Source organism: Contarinia nasturtii, unplaced genomic scaffold, assembly GCF_009176525.2.
Source record: "Contarinia nasturtii isolate CC-2019 unplaced genomic scaffold, AAFC_CNas_1.1 Cnas_scaffold_1699, whole genome shotgun sequence".
NCBI lineage: Eukaryota > Metazoa > Arthropoda > Insecta > Diptera > Cecidomyiidae > Contarinia > Contarinia nasturtii.
Window position 1 is genome coordinate 4,677,338 of NW_022199032.1, and position 24,791 is coordinate 4,702,128.

Here is a 24,791-nt window from a genome sequence, read left to right on the forward strand (position 1 = left end):
ATGACCAATTTTTTCTCATTAATTAAAAAAACACCATGGTGGTCTAACATCACTTAAAACTATTCATGACAATTTTAATGGTCTACCCTTATCAATTATATCCATTAATTATAATTAATCTATTATACTTTAGCGCCCAGTTTACGTAAAGCTGCATCCAAAGCCCAATTTTGGGAAACGGCTTCGTCCAATTCATTTTATCTCTTTCATTATTCAAAGTTTTCTTCAAGACTTTGACCAACTTTTACAAAAGAAAAGATTCCAGAACGTTCCGTCGTTTTCGATGAAAATCACGCAATTGAGTTAGATATACCATATTCATAAATATCGGTTATCGAACGCAACATGTCTTTCATCAGTGATTCACCGACGAGAATCATCTCAAAAGAGTGAAAATTGTTTGAAACATTTCACTCACCTCCAAAATTCTTTCTTTTACTCTCATACAAAATCAATGAGAAAAGATATATACGGATCTATTGATGTGATTTACATGAAATAACAATTTCCATAGCAAATCGATAAGAAGCAACATCAATTCACGCTTACTTCAATATTTTCTCAATTAAATCGTTTTCTTTTGTTAGCTTAACCTTGAATGGGTGTACTTATCACGAAAGCATCACTATATAAAAATGATTGAAATCTATACAAGTGACTTTAATGCAATCGCTTTTACATGCATTTTAAACAGCAATTTGAACAAATTAATTAATACATCTATTATTATTGATCAATCATAAACATTTCGGCGGATGTTTTGAACTCAAACGACTGATTTTGCAATATAAGTTGACAGGATCGCCACCGAAACACCTTTTATGTTAATCAAAGTGAACGGGATAATTTTGCAATTGTTTAACATTTTATTGGATATATCATGTTTGTTTGCATATTTTATTTGTGCCTCTTCTCTCTGGCCGCGAGGGGAGAAATCCCGTTCAATCAAAACAAATACATGTCATAACACATTCAACTGGGTTACTTTGTTCATTAACGAGAACAACAAATATGAATGTGAATTCTCTCTAGTAATTAGCTGAAAAGAGTATGAATGTTGATAATTTGCTAATTTGTTGCAATACTTGGAAAATTCTACTGACAGACTGCGAACGAATGTACAACATAGCGTCAATTTAAGTTAGAGCATGAATCGTGACTTTTGGAAATACTATTGCCACCGATGATGATCACTATGAAGTTCAAAATGATGCACGCACACGTTTCGCATATACTTGTTCTTGACAAAAGTTGTTTCGTCCAGTCAAGTTCAATATTGTGAACGCATTTCAGACATTGTCACACCGTCGAATTCAATTTTAATGCAATGTATACGTTTTGGTTTTGCTCGCAACCTGTCATCGTCATCGTATTATCACTGGAATTTCCAATAAACCATTTGTGTGTTGACAAAGTATTACATCTCTCTTTCTTTCTGCAATTAAAGATTTATTTAATGTCCTATCAATCACTTGAAATTTGCGCTTTCAAAGAAGCAACGACTGCAATTAACTTTTTTTTTCTCACATATTACACATCGCGGTTTTTAGTGATTTTTCTACATGTATTTTGTATATTCAGATTGAATATTTCGGATTTAATGGAACCGAATATGAGATTTAAATGCGCCGAGAGTTCTATAAATAAATTGAATTCCTGCGAAACCTGCTTATGATGGACGATTTAATAAGTCTTTAAATTGAGCTGAGGCAGTGCAAATTTCAATCAGAACAAAACAATCCTTTGTTTCGTGCATACCGAATTACGAGCGAGCTGCAAATACGATGTTGAAAGTAAACAAATTCAGCTCATTTAGTTTGTTTTTATTTTGAATAGTTCAGAGTGAACAAAATGCGTCGAAATATTTTGTTTACTGGCATTGTAATCGATGCTTTTGAATTTTAAGTGTTCGTTCTAACTGTTTTATTGTTCTACTTTGTTTTAAAGGTATTTTTATTTTTGTGTTTGGTTTTTACCATTGTCTACTGTCAAGGCAACAATGTTGATAACGACGATGAAGGTCTTGAACCAGCCGAATCGGCTCAATGGGGTTATGGTGGTAATTAAAGAAATCTTTCAATCCATATTTCTGATATAATCAATTATTGTATTTAAACATTTTCGTTATAGGATACGGAAGAGGTAAGGCATCCAATTAAATATCGTTTATTGCTTGACATTTTATTAACTCGGTAAAACTGTCAAATGTTTTCAATATTAGGCTGGAGCGGCGGAAGAGGATATGGAGGTAATTATGGTTTTTTTTAAATCTGCGAATATTATATATAAATATGTATTTATAAATGTAAAGTTCATTGTGCCATGATTTTTCGAAGAAATTTGAAAGGTGTTTTTTTCACACTAGATTCTGTAGTGTCTTTGCCTTTGATTTCATCCATTATAACGATAACCAGTTTTAAATATCGATTTAAATAACATTTTTGCGCCAAACTATAAAAAGAAATCGTGAATAAATTTCAAATCAAATTATTACACAATTCTGAATTAATTTTGACACAAATACTCAAAATCTATTTCGACATCAAGAATGTTAGAATAAATGTTTTTTTTTATTATTTAAATCAGGCTATGGCGGTGGCTACAGAGGAGGCAAGTTTTTTTTGTGTTTTGCTTGAATTTTTTTTTAAACTAAAATTTTTCGGAGAAAATATGAAAGTTTTTAATTTTTCCATTGAAACTAGGTTTTGGTGGTGGATACGGTGGTTATGGAAGAGGTAATTTTGCGTTTATTTTTCACTTAGAACCGAGTCATTAATTTCAAATTTTGAGATAAAATGAAATAAAACAAACTGCAGAATGGCACTCGTTGAAAAGTAATTTTATTTCAAAATCCCAAAGTTTGAAATGGGTGATGCTCCCGTGTCCAAAAAACCAACTGACAGTCAGAGAAATGCAAATGAATTAAATCAACTTAAAGTGGCTAGACTAATTTGAAACGTGGTCATCTAAAACTAAAGTTGACTATAATCTTCGTATTTAGCTCGACTAAATAGTCAGACTATTTTTTTACCTGTATATGAACTTTTTTTTATTTTCAAAAGGTTATGGTCACCGTGGATACGGCGGTAAGTATTTTTTCAACTGGAAAATTTAAATGTATTTACATTTCATATGTTGATGAATATGTCTAATGTGGTCTAAAAAATAGGATACGGTCGTTAAGAGGAACAATACTACCGAATGCAACCATAATATCCTTACTCAATACGGATGCCAATTATAAATGGCGATACAATTTGTGATGGCAAAACCCTTTCCACAAAACCAGAAAAATTCATCAAATTCAACAACATCTAAATTTCAAATTCAAATCTCTAATCTCTCTCTATCTTGGCTGACAACAATGTAAACATTTTTTTATATATATTTTTGTACGATGAAATTAATAAAAGTTTCCGACTCATTTAAATCAAACGATTTGTTATTTTATGTCTCCGCTTGGAATTTCCAAACAACACATAAACCAAACAATTTGCGTTCTAAAAGGTAAATCAATCTAAAAAAAAAACTATACAGCTATATGTGAGGACCGTGTGTGTTTGTCAATTGTTGTTGGCTATATAATTTGTGCTAAATATGAAAACAAATTATTATTACGCAGAATCATCCCCGAACGAAGAAAAATAAACGAATAAAAAAAACCCAAAACGAATCAATGATGAATCATTGATGATCATCTCTTTGGAATTTTGTGTCATCACTATCAATGAAATTTTATTGCACTCAAAACTTGTCTGCTTTATATATCATTGCTTTGAAGAAATCTATTACTTGCTGCGTACATAAAATTCAATGTCAAGTATGTTCAAACGAAAGATTTGAGTGCTTTGTCGTTTTGAAACGCTTTTGAATGAATGAAACGAAGAGTGGAAAAAAGGTGAGATCTTAAACATCGTGTGTACAATGTGTGTACATATCGCATTTGCATTGTATATGGACAAGAAGAGAATATGTGTCGATGTCCGAAACCGCACTAAAAACGTACATTCGGACGACGAAACATTTTGTTTACATCAATAAATAACGAGCACTTCTGTTTTTTTTTGCTACAAAGCATGTTTTGTCTTTCTTTCTATCTTTAAAATGACATGATGAAATCAGAATTCGAGCGCGCTTTTGAAATTCACCTTAACCCAAGGAAATTTAATTGAAAAATGAAAAAAAGAAAGAGAAAAAAGTGATTCATGTGTTATTATCATTTCATCGGTGCCTCACGACTGTCTAATTGTCGTCGATCTCATCTCGCTGTATGCAACGCACACACGAATGATGATCTTTTAGCAATAATAAACGTTTAGAATATATGTGCATTGTGCATAGAATCTGAATTTATTGTATTGAATATTCTCGACAACATTTTTATTCGCATTTCACAACATTGTTTGCATATCACTTACACAAACGCATTTATTGGAGACGTCTTTTTTCGCCACGGTGAATTCCTGTCATAAAATCAATTACTAAGAGAATATATAAAAGGACATTGCACATCGAGTCGATCCATAGTGAAATCAACCTCAATAACGAGTAGCACGTCATTTTTGTCGAGCAGAAAAGTGTTAATTGATAGAACCAACAATTATGATTAAGGTAGATTTTTGTGCTATTTATTTTGCCATGTAATGTGTTTGCTGTTTTGGCGGGCGATATTTTTTTTTCTAGTTTGTGTTGTCATTTTTGGGTGATAAATTGAATTCTGTGAAAATTTCATAAGATGTTTATTTTGTTGGTTTAGTTAATATTCTTCCTCGTGTGCTTTGTTGCACTCTGTTCAAGTGCGGTCATCAATTCAGCTATACCTGTGCCGGAAGTCGATCAAGACAATGATCAAGTGGAAATCGAAGAACTTGAATCCGATGACTTGAGCACAGCCGAATCGGCCAATCCACAATATTTGGGTAAATTAAAAATGACATTCAGTGCATTTGTACTTTTGATGACCGTCGGTATTATTTAATTTTAAATTAGTTATTGGATTCGGATCGCCAGGGTACGGGTACGGAGGCTATGGCGGCGGATACGGCTATGGCGGCGGATATGGCTATGGTGGTGGAAGAGGTAATATAGAAATGATGAAATGAATGAATCTCAATCATGCACACAAAAAACAGTAATAGTAGAATTGTTTAAATGTATTGGTATATTGCAAATTTACCAATAGTTGTTGAAATATCTATTGGTATTTTCATACAATCGTCACTGCAGCAGCGCAGTTGACATTTGGTCCATCGCGCCAAAACAAGTGTCAACTATGATGTTGTAGTGACGATTGTATGAAAATACCAATAGATATTTTAACAACTATTGGTAAATTTGCAATATACCAATACATTTAAACAATTCTACTACTACTGTTTTTTGTGTGTGTAGAGACAAAAAAATGCCATCCTTCCGCCGGCAATGTTTTTTTTTACAATTTTCCCAGCAGTTTCAATTGTATCATTATCTCCAAAGTATATACAAATATTTGAAATGCAATAAACTAATGTCAAGTCAATGGAACGTCCACAACCTAGTTTCAATATCGATAAGTCTAGTGGAATTGACCGGCATCATCATTTTTGTTTACATACTTTCAACGCATTATTTCTCAATAGCACTTTTTCTATTTAAAATGCTAAGCATGAGTGCCGTTGATTTTAATCAGATAAAACAAGTTTTTTTAACATAATCCAAGTGTAATTTATACAAATGAATCGTGAATATCAATGAGAAAATATTGAACTATGTTCAGTTGTTAATTATTTAACACTTGACTATGTTCTTGTGCACTTGTCGAGAATATTACACGATTGTGAATTTCATTCAATTTACCGTTAAACATGTCATATAATACTTTTTTTTTCATTGCGACAAGTAATGTGTTAATTGATGTTACATTGACCTAGGTTATCATCACCATCGACACCACCATCATCATCGAAACCACGATTATGGTAATTAAAAATAAAATGTTTTTGCTTGTAAACTTGAAATTTAGTTTTCCGACAGTGAAAAAAATTGAGGAAAAAAGCGAAACAAGTTCAAATCATTTAACATTGAGCATAATCGCTTCAAAATCGGATGTGAACGTTGAAATCGTTCGTGTTTGTAAACAATGTTTTTGTCCATTTTGTTGTAACAATTATTTATAACAAGTCATTGTATGTAAATTTTTGCTTATAATTCTTAAACTAATATTCGCAGGTTATGGGGGATATGGCCGTGGATATGGATACTACTAAAAAAAACCTAATTGATATTAAAGGATGCCTTCCTGTTTTCAAAAACGAAAAAAAAACACAAATTTTCTAATCTGAATTTTGTGTCGTTTATTTTGTATTCAAATCGAAATTGATATGATAATAAAGATATAGCGTGCTGAATGAAATATTTATGTTGTGGTTAACTGATTGGTTTTAATGCCGTTTGTTACGATGTTTTGTGATAAGTGTCAAGTTCACAATTAATCCCCTGATAATGATCTATGCGATGTAATGATCTCTGTGTTTCTCAATTGAGAAAAAGTTGTCATGAAAAAGAGTTCACTAAACTTTATTTTTGACTGTTTTTTTTTTTTGCTTTAACAATTATGACAGTCGTCCGAAATGACGAATACACATGTCACTGCGTGCTAAATGGTCGGTATTTGCGAATACGTCATTTGGAAAATCCAAAATATCTCAGATCAGATCACGTCACATCATCAGTGTCAATTTTTTGGTTCACGGAAGCAAAGAAGGTCAAGCAATTGCTATATACACTATGCTGTGTGAGCGTGTGCTACATATCACCACTCGCAAAAATCGTTCAAATCGAAAAAAACTTGGTAGAAAAATGATTGAGATGCAAAAGTGACAAGTAACAATACAGGTAATTTGATGAGATAGAAGAAACGATTTGAATAGAATATTTATGACTGATCACTGAACGATGATCATCGCTGAACGATTTATATTGTAATTGTTTTTATATTGTTTTGCTTCATAATTGTTACGCGCATGACAAACAGACAACAATAACCACGAATGCCAGAACATTTTCCGAATGTAATGGAGCATCATCATCTCGCTGACTAAATAGGTGATTGGTGTGTGTGTGTGTGTTTGTGGTTTTGCGCCGTTCCTCTTTTCACGATACTGATTTTCGTTTCGAAGTGTGAATTATTAGAATTGATTAATCATAGTAAATTGTGTTGTTGATTTTTTTCATTTGTGCAGCACTGAACATAATCCCGGACTAAAATAACAACAACGCTATTAAAATGTTAGATTCGTTTTTGTTCATAACAAAATGATGAGTTAGCCAACGAGATTAATTGCTGAAAAATCATAAATGTAAGGGTTTGCACGCGTTTCTCTCTCTCTTTATTTGCGAACTTGAATAATCTACGGATAGAACATGGCAAAGAAAAAAAAAAATAATAGCACAAAAATAGAGGGGATCGTGCGCGCGCGATGCGGCATGTACAATTTGGCCTCATAGTAATCACTTCACGTAGACACGTTATATTTTGGCTTTCATTCTGGCTAGTATTTGATTAGTCTATAGCTCACTGAAAATGATTTATTTATTTTCGGTTTTGGGCTGGGCGATGTGATATTTATTCGCTATATAAGACTCAGTCGAAGATCACACCGATCACACTCGCTAAAAACATTTCGTTGAGATCGCATCTAAGTGAATATATATATTTTTATTTTATCTATTTATTTCGCTTGTCTATTCGGGAAAAAAAACTAATCGCCATCAAAATGAATCAGGTAAATAAATGTTTGACGACTGATTTGAGTGATTTGTGTCTTTTGTATTTTGTGTACACACTGAAAAATGTGCAAATAATAATGAATTTCAAATTTCGTAGAAAATATGCATCGCCGTTTTGTTCGTTACATTTTGTTTGTGCTTGACCAGTGCATTGCCAACCTATGGTTTGTGTATGTATTGAATATTTCAAACGTGATTTAAATACAAAATGTGATTGTACGAAATGGAATTGGATTTTAAATCGATTGTTATTTTTCTTGTAGCATTTGGTTTGGGACAACAATATCCAAGAAGTTTTGGATTTGGTAACCCATACGCTGGCTCAATCGGAGGCGTAGCATCTGTCGATCCAGTTTATTCAAATGGCTTCGGCAATGAATATGGATCAAGATACGGCTCATACAGCGCATCTCCTTACAATCGCTATGGTGGATATGGCGCTAGTGGATACGGTGCAAGCGGATATGGTGGAAGTGGATATGGTGGCGTTGGAGTTGGTGCCGTTGGAGCCGGATTTGAATACTAATTATTCGCATACTTTTAATTTCAAAATCAACCATTTTTCGATCTTATTTAATTTAATAAAGTGATCATTTTGTAATTCAATCAAATCAAATGGCATTTATTCCTCAAGTTTATTTAAGCTAAGTGTCGGAAACATCAAAACGTGACTGGATGATGATTGTTTTTCGGACATTTCGTTTTTGGGCATCCAATCGCTATCATCTCACGTGTTGAAGAATCGTTTGTATCAACTGTATTACACACTTCCTCCAGGTTATTATTACATTGAGCAGTATGGCACAAACAATGCAAAAATTCTATTGAAATGTATTTCAAGCAATTTCCATGGCCTTACAATGAACGTGCTTGCGCTATAGAAATTTTACATTTGATTACTGTAATCAACTATTTACTCTATAGCCAAACTTGCTAAAAAAATAATTTGAATAAATTTGATATCTTATAATTGGAGATGCAAACAAGTTGACCATTCACGGGAAAAAATGATATTCATCACTTTTGTGATATTTGTTAGATTGCTTAGAAAGTATACAATTATAATTGCGTAGAAGGGTTATATAGTCGTATAGTGCGTATTGTATTTTTAATCATATTCCAAATATATTATTATCAGCATGAATTGCAGCACTTTCTCAAGTTCACCGACGAATACAAATACACAAGAAATCCGTAAAATCGAATTTTAAAATTGATCACTTCAATTTCAATTGATAGAAAAAAAAACATTCTTTATTTCAATTAATGCAATTCGCAGAAGGTTCGGTATAAAAATATACAATTCTTCTTTTTAATTTTATTATTATTCTGTTGTAAATTAATAATAGAAAAAAAAAACGATCAAAAATTGATTCGTATCACTGTTTACAAGACAATGTTTCCTTTTTTTTCTCTTAATACTAAAGTCAATACAATTGATTATGATTGAGCATGTTTACTTCAAACAAACGCCATAGCAAAATTGCATGCAAGTCGTTTTCTTTTTTTGCTTGGTTCTTTTTATGTCATTGTTCCAAAAACCGGATTGTGTCTGCATATTCCAGGACCATATTCTTCATACGCTGCTTTTGTATGACAAACTTGATAGAATTCCGGCTATAAAAAGTGGACGAAAGAATAAAGAAGTAAGTATTGAAGAAGTCTTTGCCAAAAGTTGCAAATATTAAAATAATATTTTCTATTCTCTTTAAATATACTTACAGTGGATGCAAGCATGCTACCTCCAAACCAAACAGCATATCGTTGCATATGATGTGAAATAACTTGAACGTCAATTGGCTTTGGCTAAATTAGTAAACAAACAGTTAGTCTTCATTGTCTCGAAATGAAATTGAAAAAGAAAAATCTTGTCACTTACTTTAATGCGTCCATCACTTAAACTTTCGCTCAATCTTAAGCGAGCGTCAACCGACCGTTTAATATCACGTTGCAAACGTTTTCCAAAGTCTTTGAACATTGTTGAACCACCGCTCAACACGATATTATTGTACAATGGACGTCGAACATCGATTGGACAATTTTGAATGACATTGTCAACGATTTCATTGATCGGCGTTGTAAAATCGGGGTTCGAAAATTCCGGATGGAAGAAAATTTCCGGCCCTATTAGAAAAAATCACAAAAATTTGCATTAATTACCGATAAACATTATAAATCGTTCATAATGTAGACCTTGAAATCTTTAATTTGTTTACATACCTAAAAAGCGTTCGTAGCCAACATCAACGTTAAATGGTCTTTTCGTGATGGCATTGATGCCCTCATATTGACGAATCCATTTGTTTGGTTCGCTATCATATTTGGCGAACTCTTTGGCAATATCTGGGCAAATATAGCTATAACGCTCTTTGATCGCCTTTGCCGTTTCCAAACTCTGTTCGGGCGGAATGTTTAATTCACGATCACGTAAAATACTCTGAATGAATGAAGTAATATTTCGGCCAGCGATTGGAATGTGTTTTATGCATGAGCCAATAACATATCCTTCGGCAACTGGAATAACGTGCGTAACACCGTCACCACTATCAACAACAATTCCGGTCAATGTACGTTCGTTTATTGGACGTGATGCCCAACTTGCGGCCAACGATAAAACTGCTTGTACAGCAATATATAAGCCGGGCACATTAAATGTTTCGAACATAATTTCAGCGGTGTATTCACGATTTTCCGGTGTATTTAGCGGTGGTTCGGTCAATAAAAAATGATGATCTTCGGGTTCGGCGCGTAAATACTTAAAAATGCATTGCTCCAAAAAACGCTCCATTAAATCCCAATCTTCAACTAGACCATGACGCACTGGATATTTAATGGCATAGCCGGTGGCATCGAATGCTTCATCGCCGATGAAAAAATCCAAATCATCGGCACCTTTTGCACCACGACGAAGTGTTTGCTCACCAACTCGAGCCGATTCACGCACAGCAATTGCTGATGGAATGATAAATTGCGGCTCTTTGTTTGCAGCATACCCAATTTTTGTATAACTAAAAGAAAATTTGTTGCATGTTTTTTTTCTTCTTAATTTAGTTCAGAACAATTTAGTTTTATTTTCACACAAACTATTTACCCAGTTCCAACATCAATAACACAAGCTGGCAAGCGTCCGGTCATTTTGAATAATAAACAAAAATTTTTTTGTCAAAAACAAAAAGAAAAATAATGAAAACTTTCGACAAATTCTTTACTCTATTTACACCACACCTCTGTATCTAAAAAAAGTATGTGTCACAGTTTGATGATACACAAATCAAGATTAATGCTACGTATGTATAACATACAATCAAACCAACGCACTGAACTGAAGTTGTGTTGTTTTGACAGATGCAATACAATAGACTTGGCAACCATAACCTCAAATAAAAAATCGATGCAATCAAACGCTGCAGAGGGTCTCATCCAAAAATTAAATGCTAAATGAAAGAAATGATGCGGATGATTTTTTTTTCATTTTCAATATATTTGTTTTGTGTAGATTTGGTAAATTCAGTATTTTCAAACTATATATTATAATTCATACATTCTTGTTTTAATATTGCGGTATAGCTGAGACTTAGTTGCTTGTGATTTTCACTAGTTTTGTTTTTGTTTCGTTTTAAATTATTCTTATAATTATAATATTTATGACAAATTGGCAGTTTTTTTCTGTTTATTCTAAAATAAACACAAACACACAGCAATTTTTTAACTAGATTATGTCATTGTCCCAAATACGGGATTATATCTGCAAATTCCCGGTCCATACTCTTCATACGCTGCTTTTGTATGACAAACTTCATAGAATTCCGGCTGTAAAATACAAATTTGACTTTTATTTTCTGTAAATAAAAAAAAATGTGATGCAATTTTTCAAAACACTTACTGTGGATGCTAGCATGCTACCGCCAAACCAAACGGCATATCGTTGCATATGATGTGAAATGACTTGAACATCAATTGGCGTTGGCTGTAGAAAAAATGACGAAAAATAGATTTAGTGGAAATAATAATGTGTTCGTCTAAGGTCGCAATAGATTCATTTAATCTTTGCTTACTTTTAATCGTCCTCCACTCAATTGTTCGCTTATTTTAAGACGAGCATCGACTGCCCGTTTTATATCACGCTGTAAACGCTTTCCAAAGTCTTTAAACATGGTTGAACCACCGCTCAAAACGATATTATTGTATAACGGACGTCGAACATCAATCGGACAATTCTGAATAACATTATCTACGATTTCATTGATAGGCGTTGTAAAATCGGGGTTCGAAAATTCCGGATGGAAGAAAATCTCTGGGCCTAACGATTAAGAAAATTTTAAAAACAAAATTAAAACGCTTATTTTTCGAAATTTTAAAAATAAAAAAGCGCATACCCAAAAATCGTTCGTAGCCAACATCAACATTGAATGGTTTCTTTGTTACTGAATTGATACCTTCAAATTGGCGAATCCATTTGTTCGGTTCGTTATCGTATTTCGTGAATTCTTTTACAATATCTGGACAAATATAACTGTATCGTTCTTTGATTGCTTTGGCTGTCTCCATACTTTGTTCGGGTGGAATATTAAATTCACGATCGCGTAACAGTGTCTGAATGAATGAGGTGATATTACGACCGGCAATTGGGATATGTTTTATGCATGAGCCAATAACATATCCTTCGGCAACTGGAATAACGTGTGTAACACCATCGCCACTATCAACAACAATTCCGGTCAATGTACGTTCGTTGATTGGACGTGATGCCCAACTTGCGGCCAACGATAAAACTGCTTGTACAGCAATGTATAAGCCGGGCACATTAAATGTTTCGAACATAATTTCAGCGGTGTATTCACGATTTTCTGGTGTATTTAGCGGTGGTTCGGTCAATAAAAAATGATGATCTTCGGGTTCGGCGCGTAAATATTTGAAAATGCATTGCTCCATAAAACGTTCCATTAAATCCCAGTCTTCAACTAGACCATGACGCACCGGATATTTCACCGCATATGTCTTGCCAACGTCAAATGCTTCATCGCCAATGAAAAAATCCAAATCGTCTGCGGTATTTTTGCCGACTCGTCGAAGTGTTTGCTCACCAACTCGGGCCGATTCACGCACAGCAATCGCTGATGGGATTATAAATTGTGGCTCTTTATTGCCCGCATAGCCAATTTTCGTGTATCTAAAATATGACACGAAAAATTCAAACCATATGAAAATATGCGCATTACGGAGTAAACAAAAGTAAATCACCATTGCACCATTTTTCTTTCTTTCGCTTGTTCACTGTGTATTATTTACAATTGAAAATAAAATAACTTACCCAGTTCCAACATCAACAACACAAGCAGGCAAACGACTAGTCATTTTTTGCCCTTTTTGTTTGAAATAAATACTATTTCACTAGAATTAACTTAATATTAAGAGAAAAGAAAATCTATCCCGAATGTAGATTGCTTTGATACCACACCTCGACACAGAAACAATTTACTCTTTTCCCTAATAAAGTCGTCAAACGCAATGCGAAAGCAAGAAAGAGACAGAAAAAGGTGCCATTGACATTTTGCTCAGCAGGAGATATTGAACTGACATTTTTCGATTTGACATTTTGTTATTTGATTTTCTACATATTTCAACCAAATGGTTTGTAAACTGGATAGACTCTCTGATTATAGAAACTATTATGTTAGGTTTTTATTTTATTTTTCATTTCTTGTAAATAATAACGCAAGAATTGGATAATTTTTGGAAAAATATTTTTGTTTATTGTGCAAAATAAAATAATAATTCAAGTGATGATTTTTTTCTCTTCTATAGTCCTTCACAGTTTTATATGATGCATTGAACATTTTGTGTTTGACACAAAAATGTGGTGTTTTTCATTTCAGGTGAATTTTCACATTGTTTGCAATAAATTGGAAATTGAATGTGTTTAGAGTTGTCCAACTTCATAAAGGTACGATCCAAGCAATTTAGTCTGTAAGAAAAACGATCGTAATTTAATTCCATTGAAATTGTCTGCACCTCTTTTTATAGTACTTACGCCTTCAATGTAGTTACGAACGTCGACTTTTTCGTTTTGTGAATGTGCGCCATCGTCACCGCATCCAACTGGCAGTAATAAGACATTTTTGCCGGTGGTCTCTTGTAAAGTCAGAGTAACTGGAATGCTTCCGCCTTCACATGTCATGTCTGGTTCAACTTTGTAAACATGTTTCGTTGCGCGTTTAGCAGCTTCGTAGTGTCTACAGACAAGAAAATCCATTATATTTATTGAAAATATAAAAACATGTAATCTTATGTTAACTTACGGATGAGTTGGGTCAGCTGCCCAGGGTGAACCACCATGTGCCAAATATGCTTTGAATGTGTTTGGTGAACCACGTTCAGCCCACTTGGCATTTAAATGGGCCAAAACAGCACGTTCAACATCGGCCACTGTTTGATTTGGCACAATACGGATTGAGAACTTTCCGATCACTTTGCGTGGGATAACAGTTTTTTGACCTGGTTCATAAAAAGCACCTTCAATTCCATGGATTGATAAGCTTGGATTTCTCCAGCGATGCATCAACAATTGGGTTTTGTCTTCATTATGTGCCAATTTATTGCAACCAATATCTTTACGATATTCATTTACATCGAAGCTGATTTTATCATAAGTTTCTTTTTCATTTTCACGAAGCGGTGCAACATTTTTGTAAATTCCATCGATCAAAATGCGACCGTTTTTATCGACCAAGGTGTTCAGCAAATAAACCAAATCAGCCATACCTTCGTGACTGTAAAAAAACAAATGTTTGCGCAAAAAAAAAAACAAAAAAAACAAAATTAGTAAACAATATGGTGATTTTTTATCGAATCGAAAATTGTAATTTAATATTGTTATGACTCACACAGCACCGCCGTATACGCCACTGTGCAAGTCTTTGCTTGCACAATGAACTTCAACACCAAAGTAACAAATACCACGCAAACCGTATGTAATACATGGTTTATCTTTTCCGAGCCAGTAATTATCGGATATACAAACATAGTCAACGTCTTTAAGGAAATCATCTTTCCTTGCCATTAGCAATTCATCCAAACCTTCGCTGCCGCTCTCTTCCATTCCTTCGAACACAAATTTAATATTGACTGGAATGGGAATTCCAAGCGTTTGAAAACCTTCGATGGCATGAATCCAACAGATAACAGGACCTTTGTCATCCGATGCACCGCGACCATACAATTTTCCATCTCTCTCAGTCAAAACGAATGGTTCGCTATCCCAACCATCGGACAATAATGCTGGCTGAACATCCAAATGACCATAAACACAGACCGTTTTTTTAGCTGGATCCTGATTTATTTCAAAATTTAAAAAAAAATTAGAACTATTTCATGAACTTATAGCTTGAAACGTATGTAATCTGATAAGTGAATATATGATAAATTCACACATATGAAATACAATACGAACGTTGTATAATGGAGTGTATAATTTCAATAGCGATTTCATTTTCTTATCGAAAATTATTACACCATAATAAAAACTAAAGCTTCGAAAATAAAGCATTTTTTTTCTCTTTCAAATTGAAATTTAGAATTGTTTGATAAGCTAATATATTTTTGTTATCGATACATACATTGCCTAATACGCCCAAAATTGCTTTTGGCAATGGAAGAGTTTGACCGTCCGGTAGTGTTTGTGTTCCCAATTCGGCTAATTCCACTTGAGTACCAAGTGCTTTCAATTTTTCGGCCGTCCAATCAACCATTTTTTGAATTTCATTTCGAGTATGTGGCCAGGCGGACACCGATTTGATGGCCACTGCTTCACGCAATGTTTCAATGTATCGAACTTTGTTCGCATCGACATGACTGGCGATAAAAAAAGAACCAGATAAATATCATTACCATAAATATTTTGAATAATAACATCAAGTGGACATAAATGGTATTTTGCATAAGTGTGTGTGACACTTACATGCATTCTATACTCATTTTGACTCTTATTTATCTTAAATTGAATAAACACTCAATTATATTCTATGATAATTGACACCATGATATCGAATAGTCACTTATCAAATTTTCCATATTATTTCTTTCAAGAATTTCGTTCAATAAAAAATGTGTTTTTTTTCTTCTTCGATACTTACTCGTACAACTTTTTCAAATCATCAGGTACAGCGACACTGTTATTTGCCATTTTTTGCGTATCGGTATAAATAATTAAAAATGCTCGATATTTTTTCTTTAAAATTATAGAGAATGTGATAAGAGTTTCACAATAGCTCAATAACAACTATTAATTTTAGAACGATATAAAAATGTGTCGTCAACTATTTGCTTTCTCAATCGCAACTGTTGATTTTACTCTGTCTCTCTCAATAGATGTTGCCTTTCAGTTGTTGAATTCAATGATATTTTCTCGATGAGTACGTGTATAAAGTGTTTGCCGGCTTTGAGATTCCTATATATGTTTCTGACAATTCGTATACTAAATATTCAGTCAATACGCACCACTCTTTATATACGGACAACTTCGTGCATGATTCGACTTTGTTCGAACTTTAAATGCATAATGTGTGGCGTATATGTACAACGTGCAATCACCTAAACATGTTGATATTTTCTTTTTTTTTCGTTCATTTCTTTTTATCGAATGCACAAAATTAGTAATCTTCCATTCAAACACATGTATTTGGTTAAATTTCCGGTGGTTTAAATATTCTTTTGGTATTTACTAACTTATGACTGATATACTGAGGTTCTGGTGAATATAAACAAATATAAATATGAATGAAATTTGACCGCGATTGTGGTTTTGATTTACTTTATCAAATGTATGTTTACGGTTTTTATCACAAAGTCTACTTACTCACATAATTATATTAATAATGAGTCATTATTAATGACTATCGGGTTTCTATACAAATTGTATGCTCTGTGAAAAACGACTTGAAAGATCATACATGATTTATAAAAAAGTCGTTTTTTTTAGCAAAGCTATTCGGTATTCCGCATCGAATATGAGCTAAAAGGGAATACAATGTTACAGTAAAGATTATTCTGCATTGAAATTATCAGACCATCTTGGAGTATTGCATTCTTTAAATCTTATAGAACATTATTATAAAAGTAATAGCATTGGACCGAGCAATAGCAGGCAGATGGACCGAGAAACAAAGGAAGACCCCGTAGATGGTATTTGGATTCTGTGGAGTGTGATTTGGATGTTAGAGGATATGAGTGGTGTAGAGAAACTAAGAACCTGGCTCTTGGAGAGAAATTACGAGAGGTATATTCGAATGGGGCTATAAACGATTGTTGTTGTTGTTGCAATACCATTGCACCGTTTTAGTTTACGTAGAGTCATGGCTAAAGATTGTAATAAACCTAATAAAGATTGGACCAAAGAACGTTGCTTTTATAAAAATAAAGGAAATTAAATTGTACAATGACATGCCATTGTCAAGGGCTCAATTTCATCGCATACATACATTTCATAACGAGGAATTTACATTGAGTGCAAAGTGCCGCCTACATTTCAATCGTTAAATAATACTGCAATATAAACAGTGTGAAAAAAAACTGTATGTTGCAGTGTTATTTGAAAAAAAAAAAAAAAATTTGGAGCTATTTTTTCGCCGCAACGATTCATTAAATTGATTCAATTAATATTTTGTGCCGAAGTCTCATGACCATTGTTCAGAAAAAATGATTGATTTTTGTTCGATCAATAAAGTTCATGAGCAAATACAAAATCTATACACTGAGTAATGTGGCGTTTATTTCTTATCATGGATCCGTAATTGAATAAATAGAAACATACGATTTCGATAATTGATTTAAATTATTCATTTTATTTTTCAAGATCAGGGGAGAAACACCAATGCTATTTTTTTTAGTTTATAGCTAATTTACTAGTTTATTGCTTGAATATTCTAATATCGCTAATATTCTCTTATGAATGTGCACATTTTCTAGTTTTTCGTATTGTCATTTGATTGTTCTACCAACTTTACGTAATGAAGTTTTGTCGCTTTGACTTATTAAGATGTGGATTGAATAATTATATATTTACTACATGTATAAATATTAATTTAGTTTCTTTTATTAAAACAACAAAATTGTGCATAAAATGCTTGTTTCTTTCAATACTCGAGTGGTAAAATTGAGTTATTTACCAAATCATGACACAATATCAAAATATTTTTACTCATTTTTTCAGCTTATCGTTAGTTTTACTTGGACTATGAAAAGCTAGCTAATGATTTCCGTCACCTAGTGTATGGCCCGATATTTTACAGGTGCAGAACAATCCTAGTTTCGATCGTTTTTCAACCTTTAATATCTGTATTTGATAAATTAAATAGAAACATTTCAATTTCAAATAATGTGATTAATTCGATAATAGCATTTAAACCCAATTTATCACTTTATTGAATTTGATCAAGTACAACAGATTTTGCTAAAACAAATTTATCGAAATTTGTGCAACGCGTATTGAAATTTTACTTCATAATAAGAGAAGTTCTTGAGCTCCTCCATATTTGGCTGACCTTGACCTTGGTACAAATGGAGAAGAATCTCCCTACAGCTTAGAAGAGGTAAGTCGAGCAAATGTCATCTATTTATTTTAATTTGTACAAAAGTGAACTATTATGAGCATAATGTTGAAATTTACAGAAAATTGTTTGACGAAAAAAATGTCGAATATCTCGAATGTTAAATGAGTGGAAATTAAAAAAAATGTTGATTTTTACTTAAATGTTTGGTTCAATTGAACAATAGTTATGATTAGAGTGAAACAGAGTTTGTGACAATAACCAGAACAGCAAATTGACAACAAGTAAACTCTAGGATCGAATAGTAAACACCACAGTCATCGACAAAACACAGAACTATCAAATCAAATTCTATCAATTTGGTAATTTTATGTGTGGTTATTATTCTAAGTGCATTCGATTTTTTTTTTTGAACAAACACTTTGTGCATTGCAAGTATTGAATGTTCTACTTTGATAGTTGCCTTTCTTACACAATTCTACTGCAACCCTTGTGGAAAATTACTGACTGACTAGTCTAGTTAACTAATTTTGGACGTTTTTGGCTAAAGCCAACTGAGATTGAAGTTGTTTTAAGTTGATTTGGCTGATTTTTCAGTCAATTCTAGTAGAGAACAATACAACTTAATTCAACTTCAATCGCAGTTGACTATATAGACAAAAACTTCCCAAATTAGTCATCTGTTTAAAATGACATACATAGACGACTAAAGTCGACTGGGTAGACGACTTCAGTTTACAAAATTCAATTTCAATCGATTTCAGCTAACCAGTCAGTCAGTCACATTTTTTCCACGCGGGAATTAAACTAATTACCAATATTAGGATTTGCCGTATTTCTTGAAAACGTCAACAAATAACAAGACATGATAGAATTGTGAATTTGAATAATCATTTTAACATAGCCCTTGATTCGGTAATTTCATCAAATGAACTTTCAAATAAAAGAACAATTACGTTCAATCAAAATACTGAGGGAAATATCGTTTTTATGCCCTTAAACGAGAACATCGTTTAATATCTTTATTTGATTGGATTAAATGTAAAAAAAATTAAACAAATAATTATTGAAATATAAATGCTCTTATTTATGGTAGAAAGTTGCAGTTTTGTATTTTTTGTCTTGCTTTTGATTAAAGATATATACTAGTATAAAAAATCAGCGTTCAAAGTTTATGAGAAATGTTGGAAGATTTGAGCAATGGCTGATCTCGTACCGAAAATTAGTGCAAACAACCCAAATACAACGCAAATGAAATTTTTTATCAATATCCAGTTGAATCGCCCGAATCCATAGTTCCAGCATGTCATTATCTCAATAATAACCTTTTCAACGACAAAGAAATTTTAAAATAGCGAATTAATTGTTCATTAAGAGTGGTTTTTTTTTATATTTATACAGAAAATGCGTACCGGAAGTATAAGTCCAAAGCAGGAAAAACCAAAAGCACCAACTAATTCAATCAATGGGCCCATTGTTGGCACAGCCACAGCAAGCAAAACTGCCGATGTAGAGAGTAATACCCTGCAATGAAAAAGGGATTGAACATAACATCCGAACACGCTTTGTAATATTCTTTTTAAAAGCAAAAAAACGCAAACCTAATGACATAATTTGTCATCACTTGTTTATTGCCGACACGATCTTTAACTGCATTAAATACTATTTCAATACAAACATACAATTGCAAACTGAAAGTCATAAGAACTGAAAGTAGTACAGCAATTTTAACCACTTGTGCTTTTCTATAAATTTGAAGAAAAAAAAATCGACAAATAAATTTATTGAAAAACTATTATTAAAAATATTGTAAACGAACTTTTCGTTAACTGGTAGATTCCTGGTAATATTTTCCATCGTGATACGTCCAAAACACCAGAAACCAAGAAATCCAACTACAAGATAAACAGCTGTAACGATGGCCATTCCTTTGTTTAAGACACCAAAGACACCCACGTAATTTTGTGGTGTTTTCATTTGATTTTCCAGTGGCATCACAACGCCAATCGCTTCGATTGCAAATATTGTAATGGCAATTGATGATGGAAATGCAGAAATCTCGCCCACCATCGGACGTTTCGCCAAATCAGGTAAATCGCTTAGGAAATAGTAAATAGTTATGGACAAACCGATTGCCATGCATATATTGGCCAACATTGAAACAGGAGCCAAAAATTTCAAATTTCGAATGGACGAAAATAGAACGAGTGGTATCAAAAATATCAAAATGCATATACGAAGACTGACATTTTCTTCTTCAGTTGATGTATAATACGCATACATTTGTTTTGTATTTTCACCAATGATCACTGCATAGACGGCTATTTAAAATAGACGGCTTTTTTAGTCCATACTTTAAAATTCAATGGATTTCTGAATTGTTTCACTTACCACAGGCACCAAAGTATGTAGCAAACATTAAAATTGTGACAAAATGTCGTGCAAACGGTGCCAAGCCATGAACAGCATTCGGACCATTTACAAAGGCAGCCTCGGCGATTTCTGCAAATGTCATTGATGATGTTCTTGTTCGTTTGTACAAAATGTGCGCACATTTGACCTATAAGAAAGTGGATTAGTCAATGAGAACGAAAATGAATAACTGTAATCCTGTTTCACTCATACTAATATGTAACTGCAATGTGCGCAAATGAATGAAGTCACTAATGCGATAAAAAAACCCGTTGCCAATCCACCAAGCTTGAATACGTATGGCATTGCCAAAATCCCTGTGCCAAGTGATGCTTTCATAAGATGCACTAAAGTTTCTCGATCTCTAAAACATCAATTTGACAATTAATTTTTTTTTACATAAAAGTGTATTCACAATGAGATCATTCGTACGTTGTCGGATGTTCAATGTTCCTCGATGCAAATGGATCATACTCCTTTGTGGATTTTTCAGCATCAATTGCTGGAACCGAATTTGATCTATAAAACAATCGTTGAGTGAATAATTTTAATTTAAAAATTCTGGGCATATTTTCTTTATTTTTTTAAACTTTTTATGTAGAACCAATATTATATTGAAAATTTCCATTACCCTTTCTTGGAATTCATCATACAAATAAAGAGAATAACAACAATGCCACAAATATTCTTGCGATTGAATAGTTGTTGATCAATTCACTGTATCGTATATACTGAATTAGAAAGGCTATCGTTTGGCAAATATCACCAAATATTTGAGCCAATTAATCAAATGTAAATTATTCAATTTGTTAAATTGATACATAATGTGTACTATTGCTATAGCAAGACCATATACGATCAGACGATTTTCACAGAACTCTAGACATTATCGCTAGGGGACATTCATACTAGAAAAACTAGTGAAACTAGCAGCAACTAGCAGCGACTAGCAAGCACTAGCGTATTATAGTCCAAAGCAAATGAATTGAGGCATGTAAAATATATTGTAGCATGCGTAAGTCGCTTGCAAACGAACCAAGTGAATAGCGGAGACGCACGAAAACGAAGTGAGTGAATAGCGACAACGAACGTTGTTATCCGTTGCCGCAATACACTCACTTCGTTATCGTGCGTCTCCGCTATTCACTTGGTTCGTTTACAAGCGACTTAAGCATTACTGTTGTTTCTTTTATGTACCATACGATACGTCTAGGTAATTTCAAAACACTAGAAAAACTAGCAGCTACTAGCAGCACTAGTGTACTCACTAGTAATACTAGTAAGCGATTAGCGAATACGTAAGTAAAACTAGCTTACTAGAATTGCTACGAATGTCCCCTAGCATTATCGTTATCGGTACGAAAGAAGCACTTAAGTTCATTGGCAACAGTTAGTGTTGTATCATTTAATTTATTTGCGCAATCACATCTAAAATGCGTCCAGTCAATAAAAGTCGTTAAATTTACAACAATCAAACGATGTGTACGTAAAACGCATTCCATTGGACTATCAAAATAAAATTGATCTAGATAATGTGTATAACTCAAATGATAAGAACTGATAACTAACATTACTATTTGATTTGAACACTTTGTAACTTTTACTTGAACACTTTACAGAATGGTTTTTTAAAGTTTCCAATTTAATATGTGCTATTAATAGACCATTTTATTTTTATTATTATTGGTTTCAAGAGCCCTTTTATAATTTACAGCAGTAATGTGCGAGCTATATTCTATAGGGGGGAGGGGGTGTGTTTTTTCGAAACTAAAACTTCTCTAACCAATTTCGTTTTTTTTTCTTTTTTTTGCTCTTCACTTTTTTGGCGAAAATCCCTAGCAAATCGAAAGAAAATAATTTCTCACATCCGAAAAACCCTAGAAAATTGAAAGAATTTTCAATGAACAATTCCGGCGAAATTTTGTACTACACTAGAGTTGGATGAATAGTCGAATGTCTTGTCGAAACTTGGGACTAGGTTTAAATAATTGTACCAAAAATGTACTTAATTGTACCGAAACGCGCCAAATGAAATTTAAGATAAAAAGAAAGCAAACGTTGATGAAAAAAAAAAAAAAACAAAATAATATATATGTGCTGTTCTGTTGTGCGCGTATCTTTTGTTCACATGTATTTTTGGTTACATAAACAGATAACTAATTTGGGACGTTTTTGTCTATATTCAACTGCGATTGAAGTTGAATTAAGTTATATTTTTTCTACTAGAATTGACTAAAAAATCAGACAAATCAACTTAAAACAACTTAAGCTTAAGCCAAAAACGCCAAATCCCAAGTCAGTATAATACGCTTTTCGAAGAGTGTACACGCTCTTCTCACACTCTTCGTATAGTTTTATTCGACTCCCTTCTCACACTCTTCTCACTCTCTTCTCACACTTTTGCATAAAACACGTATATTGAGTGAGAAGAGAGTGTGTAATGGTATTGGTAATGCTATCACTGCTGTCACTGCATTCTAGTGGAAGTAATGTTTGTATTTTGATATTTGAACGTTTGTGACGTTTATAGCATTCGTCAGCTGTGTCAAAATACAACAGAACTACAAATTCATTTTTTTTTGTATACGTTCATTTTTTTCAAAATGTCAAAAATAAACAAAATCAAAAACTATCCATCAGTGGAAAAATTTATTATAATTTATAAAGGAAAAAAAAGAAAATTTTTTAGAGAAAAAAATTGAAGCTACTGAGCAATAAACGTGTTTTATGCAAAAGTGTGAGAAGAGTGTGAGAAGGGAGTCGAATAAAACTATACGAAGAGTGTGAGAAGAGCGTGTACACTCTTCGAAAAGGGTATTATACTGACTCGGGATTAGTTAACCGACTAATTAGCAATTTTCCACAAGGGTTGTTGTTCCAATATTTTAATTTGAAGAATTCTTGTTAAAATGTAACCATAAAGTTACCAGGAACAAATTGATTTTGTTCCGGGAAAAAATTTATTTAACATATTCCTTACTCAATCTGATGTCAGTTGAATAAATGTGGTGCAATTCATGAAAGTATCAACATGTTTTTGTGGTTTTTGATGACATCATTTACATCCGCAACACAAATACGCATCATTCGTTTATTTTGTGCCGACATTCAAATCAAATGAATACACAACAAACACCGGCTGATGTATGATATATATATAAGTGTATAAGTTCTTATACATAAATCAATAATTAAACATACACACATAAAATTTTTGGTAAAATAGTCGGTGCAAAATACACATTACACCGTACTGGAGTAAATGTTAAACTTCCTATGTATATGTAATTACAGCAAACTACAAACGTCAAATAAAATTTGCTATCAAATGAATTGTACGGAATTGTAATGTGTATTTTGCATCGAGTTATCTTTTTTTTTGTGTACGGCGTAACGCTACAGTGCATCTTGACTTTGTTTATTTACCAACACATAACTGCAAGAAGCAACATGTTGACTTGATGTTACGAAATTCAATCTCGGCTAAAGTGACTCATGACGCTTAAAGACATAAATAGCTGTAGCGGCTTTACTGCAAAACTCAGTTTATCGAAATCAACGAAAGCAACCACATAAAAAATGGCTCTAATTAAAAATACATGTGTTTTAGCCATTGATGTTAGTGGGTCGGTGTCGGGTTCTGAATTCTATTGGAATAAAGTGAATGAATTACTAAATGAAATGTTGAGCAAAGACTATTCAGATTTTAGAGTTATTGTGTGGTCTTCACAATACAAATATGTTTCGGTTGACATTCTACGGAAATTCATCGAAAAACGAAGCGGAGGTGGCGGCGGAACTTACACAGAAAGAAAAAATGTGGTATTTTTAATTCAATTTTGGTAGATTTAATATAAAATCAACCAACAACGAATTAAATTTACCATTTTTGACATCTCTGAGGCATATTCCTCAAAAGAGACTATCAGTTTAATAATTTTTACCAATTGCTTCATTTCATTCACCAAATTCATCGGCTAGCGTCATCTGTGGTTTCGAAAAGTTGTTAAATGTAATGAAGCAGTTGGTAAAACTTATTCAACAAATAGTCACTTTTGAAAAATATGC

General features: G+C 33.0%; 7 protein-coding genes across 7 annotated transcripts; 3 read left to right on the forward strand and 4 right to left on the reverse strand.

Annotated features, from left to right (window-relative positions):
• Nucleotides 1–1,682: 1,682 nt before the first annotated feature.
• LOC116347005 (neuropeptide-like protein 30) lies at nucleotides 1,683–3,435 on the forward strand. Its single transcript, XM_031777373.1, has 8 exons — nucleotides 1,683–1,793; nucleotides 1,948–2,059; nucleotides 2,131–2,142; nucleotides 2,222–2,248; nucleotides 2,587–2,610; nucleotides 2,703–2,735; nucleotides 3,063–3,086; nucleotides 3,170–3,435. The coding sequence occupies exons 1-8, from the start codon at nucleotides 1,785–1,787 to the stop codon at nucleotides 3,181–3,183; spliced, it is 255 nt and encodes an 84-aa protein (XP_031633233.1). The 5' UTR covers nucleotides 1,683–1,784; the 3' UTR covers nucleotides 3,184–3,435.
• A 1,052-nt stretch (nucleotides 3,436–4,487) lies between these two features.
• Nucleotides 4,488–6,409, forward strand: LOC116346908 (glycine-rich RNA-binding protein 2-like). Its single transcript, XM_031777198.1, has 5 exons — nucleotides 4,488–4,611; nucleotides 4,757–4,919; nucleotides 4,990–5,079; nucleotides 5,910–5,957; nucleotides 6,208–6,409. Exons 1-5 carry the CDS (start codon nucleotides 4,603–4,605, stop codon nucleotides 6,243–6,245), a joined length of 348 nt encoding a protein of 115 aa, XP_031633058.1. The 5' UTR covers nucleotides 4,488–4,602; the 3' UTR covers nucleotides 6,246–6,409.
• Nucleotides 6,410–7,539: 1,130 nt separating this feature from the next.
• Nucleotides 7,540–8,378, forward strand: LOC116346909 (probable peroxisomal membrane protein PEX13). Its single transcript, XM_031777199.1, has 3 exons — nucleotides 7,540–7,763; nucleotides 7,865–7,937; nucleotides 8,031–8,378. Exons 1-3 carry the CDS (start codon nucleotides 7,755–7,757, stop codon nucleotides 8,291–8,293), a joined length of 345 nt encoding a protein of 114 aa, XP_031633059.1. The 5' UTR covers nucleotides 7,540–7,754; the 3' UTR covers nucleotides 8,294–8,378.
• Nucleotides 8,379–9,269: 891 nt separating this feature from the next.
• LOC116346869 (actin-related protein 3) lies at nucleotides 9,270–11,033 on the reverse strand. The gene is made up of 5 exons (XM_031777124.1): nucleotides 10,859–11,033; nucleotides 9,988–10,775; nucleotides 9,647–9,891; nucleotides 9,490–9,573; nucleotides 9,270–9,384 (listed from the first exon to the last, which is right to left on the reverse strand). Exons 1-5 carry the CDS (start codon nucleotides 10,900–10,902, stop codon nucleotides 9,289–9,291), a joined length of 1,257 nt encoding a protein of 418 aa, XP_031632984.1. The 5' UTR covers nucleotides 10,903–11,033; the 3' UTR covers nucleotides 9,270–9,288.
• Nucleotides 11,034–11,240: 207 nt separating this feature from the next.
• On the reverse strand, nucleotides 11,241–13,274 carry LOC116346868 (actin-related protein 3-like). The gene is made up of 5 exons (XM_031777123.1): nucleotides 13,079–13,274; nucleotides 12,144–12,937; nucleotides 11,823–12,067; nucleotides 11,651–11,734; nucleotides 11,241–11,577 (listed from the first exon to the last, which is right to left on the reverse strand). The coding sequence occupies exons 1-5, from the start codon at nucleotides 13,120–13,122 to the stop codon at nucleotides 11,482–11,484; spliced, it is 1,263 nt and encodes a 420-aa protein (XP_031632983.1). The 5' UTR covers nucleotides 13,123–13,274; the 3' UTR covers nucleotides 11,241–11,481.
• Nucleotides 13,275–13,494: 220 nt separating this feature from the next.
• LOC116347018 (cytosolic non-specific dipeptidase) lies at nucleotides 13,495–16,231 on the reverse strand. The gene is made up of 6 exons (XM_031777389.1): nucleotides 15,900–16,231; nucleotides 15,384–15,618; nucleotides 14,652–15,097; nucleotides 14,067–14,537; nucleotides 13,799–14,000; nucleotides 13,495–13,732 (listed from the first exon to the last, which is right to left on the reverse strand). The coding sequence occupies exons 1-6, from the start codon at nucleotides 15,947–15,949 to the stop codon at nucleotides 13,688–13,690; spliced, it is 1,449 nt and encodes a 482-aa protein (XP_031633249.1). The 5' UTR covers nucleotides 15,950–16,231; the 3' UTR covers nucleotides 13,495–13,687.
• A 3,060-nt stretch (nucleotides 16,232–19,291) lies between these two features.
• Nucleotides 19,292–21,466, reverse strand: LOC116347007 (proton-coupled amino acid transporter-like protein pathetic). The gene is made up of 8 exons (XM_031777374.1): nucleotides 21,355–21,466; nucleotides 21,156–21,242; nucleotides 20,937–21,087; nucleotides 20,703–20,871; nucleotides 20,131–20,632; nucleotides 19,913–20,056; nucleotides 19,724–19,835; nucleotides 19,292–19,636 (listed from the first exon to the last, which is right to left on the reverse strand). The coding sequence occupies exons 1-8, from the start codon at nucleotides 21,372–21,374 to the stop codon at nucleotides 19,484–19,486; spliced, it is 1,338 nt and encodes a 445-aa protein (XP_031633234.1). The 5' UTR covers nucleotides 21,375–21,466; the 3' UTR covers nucleotides 19,292–19,483.
• Nucleotides 21,467–24,791: the final 3,325 nt, after the last annotated feature.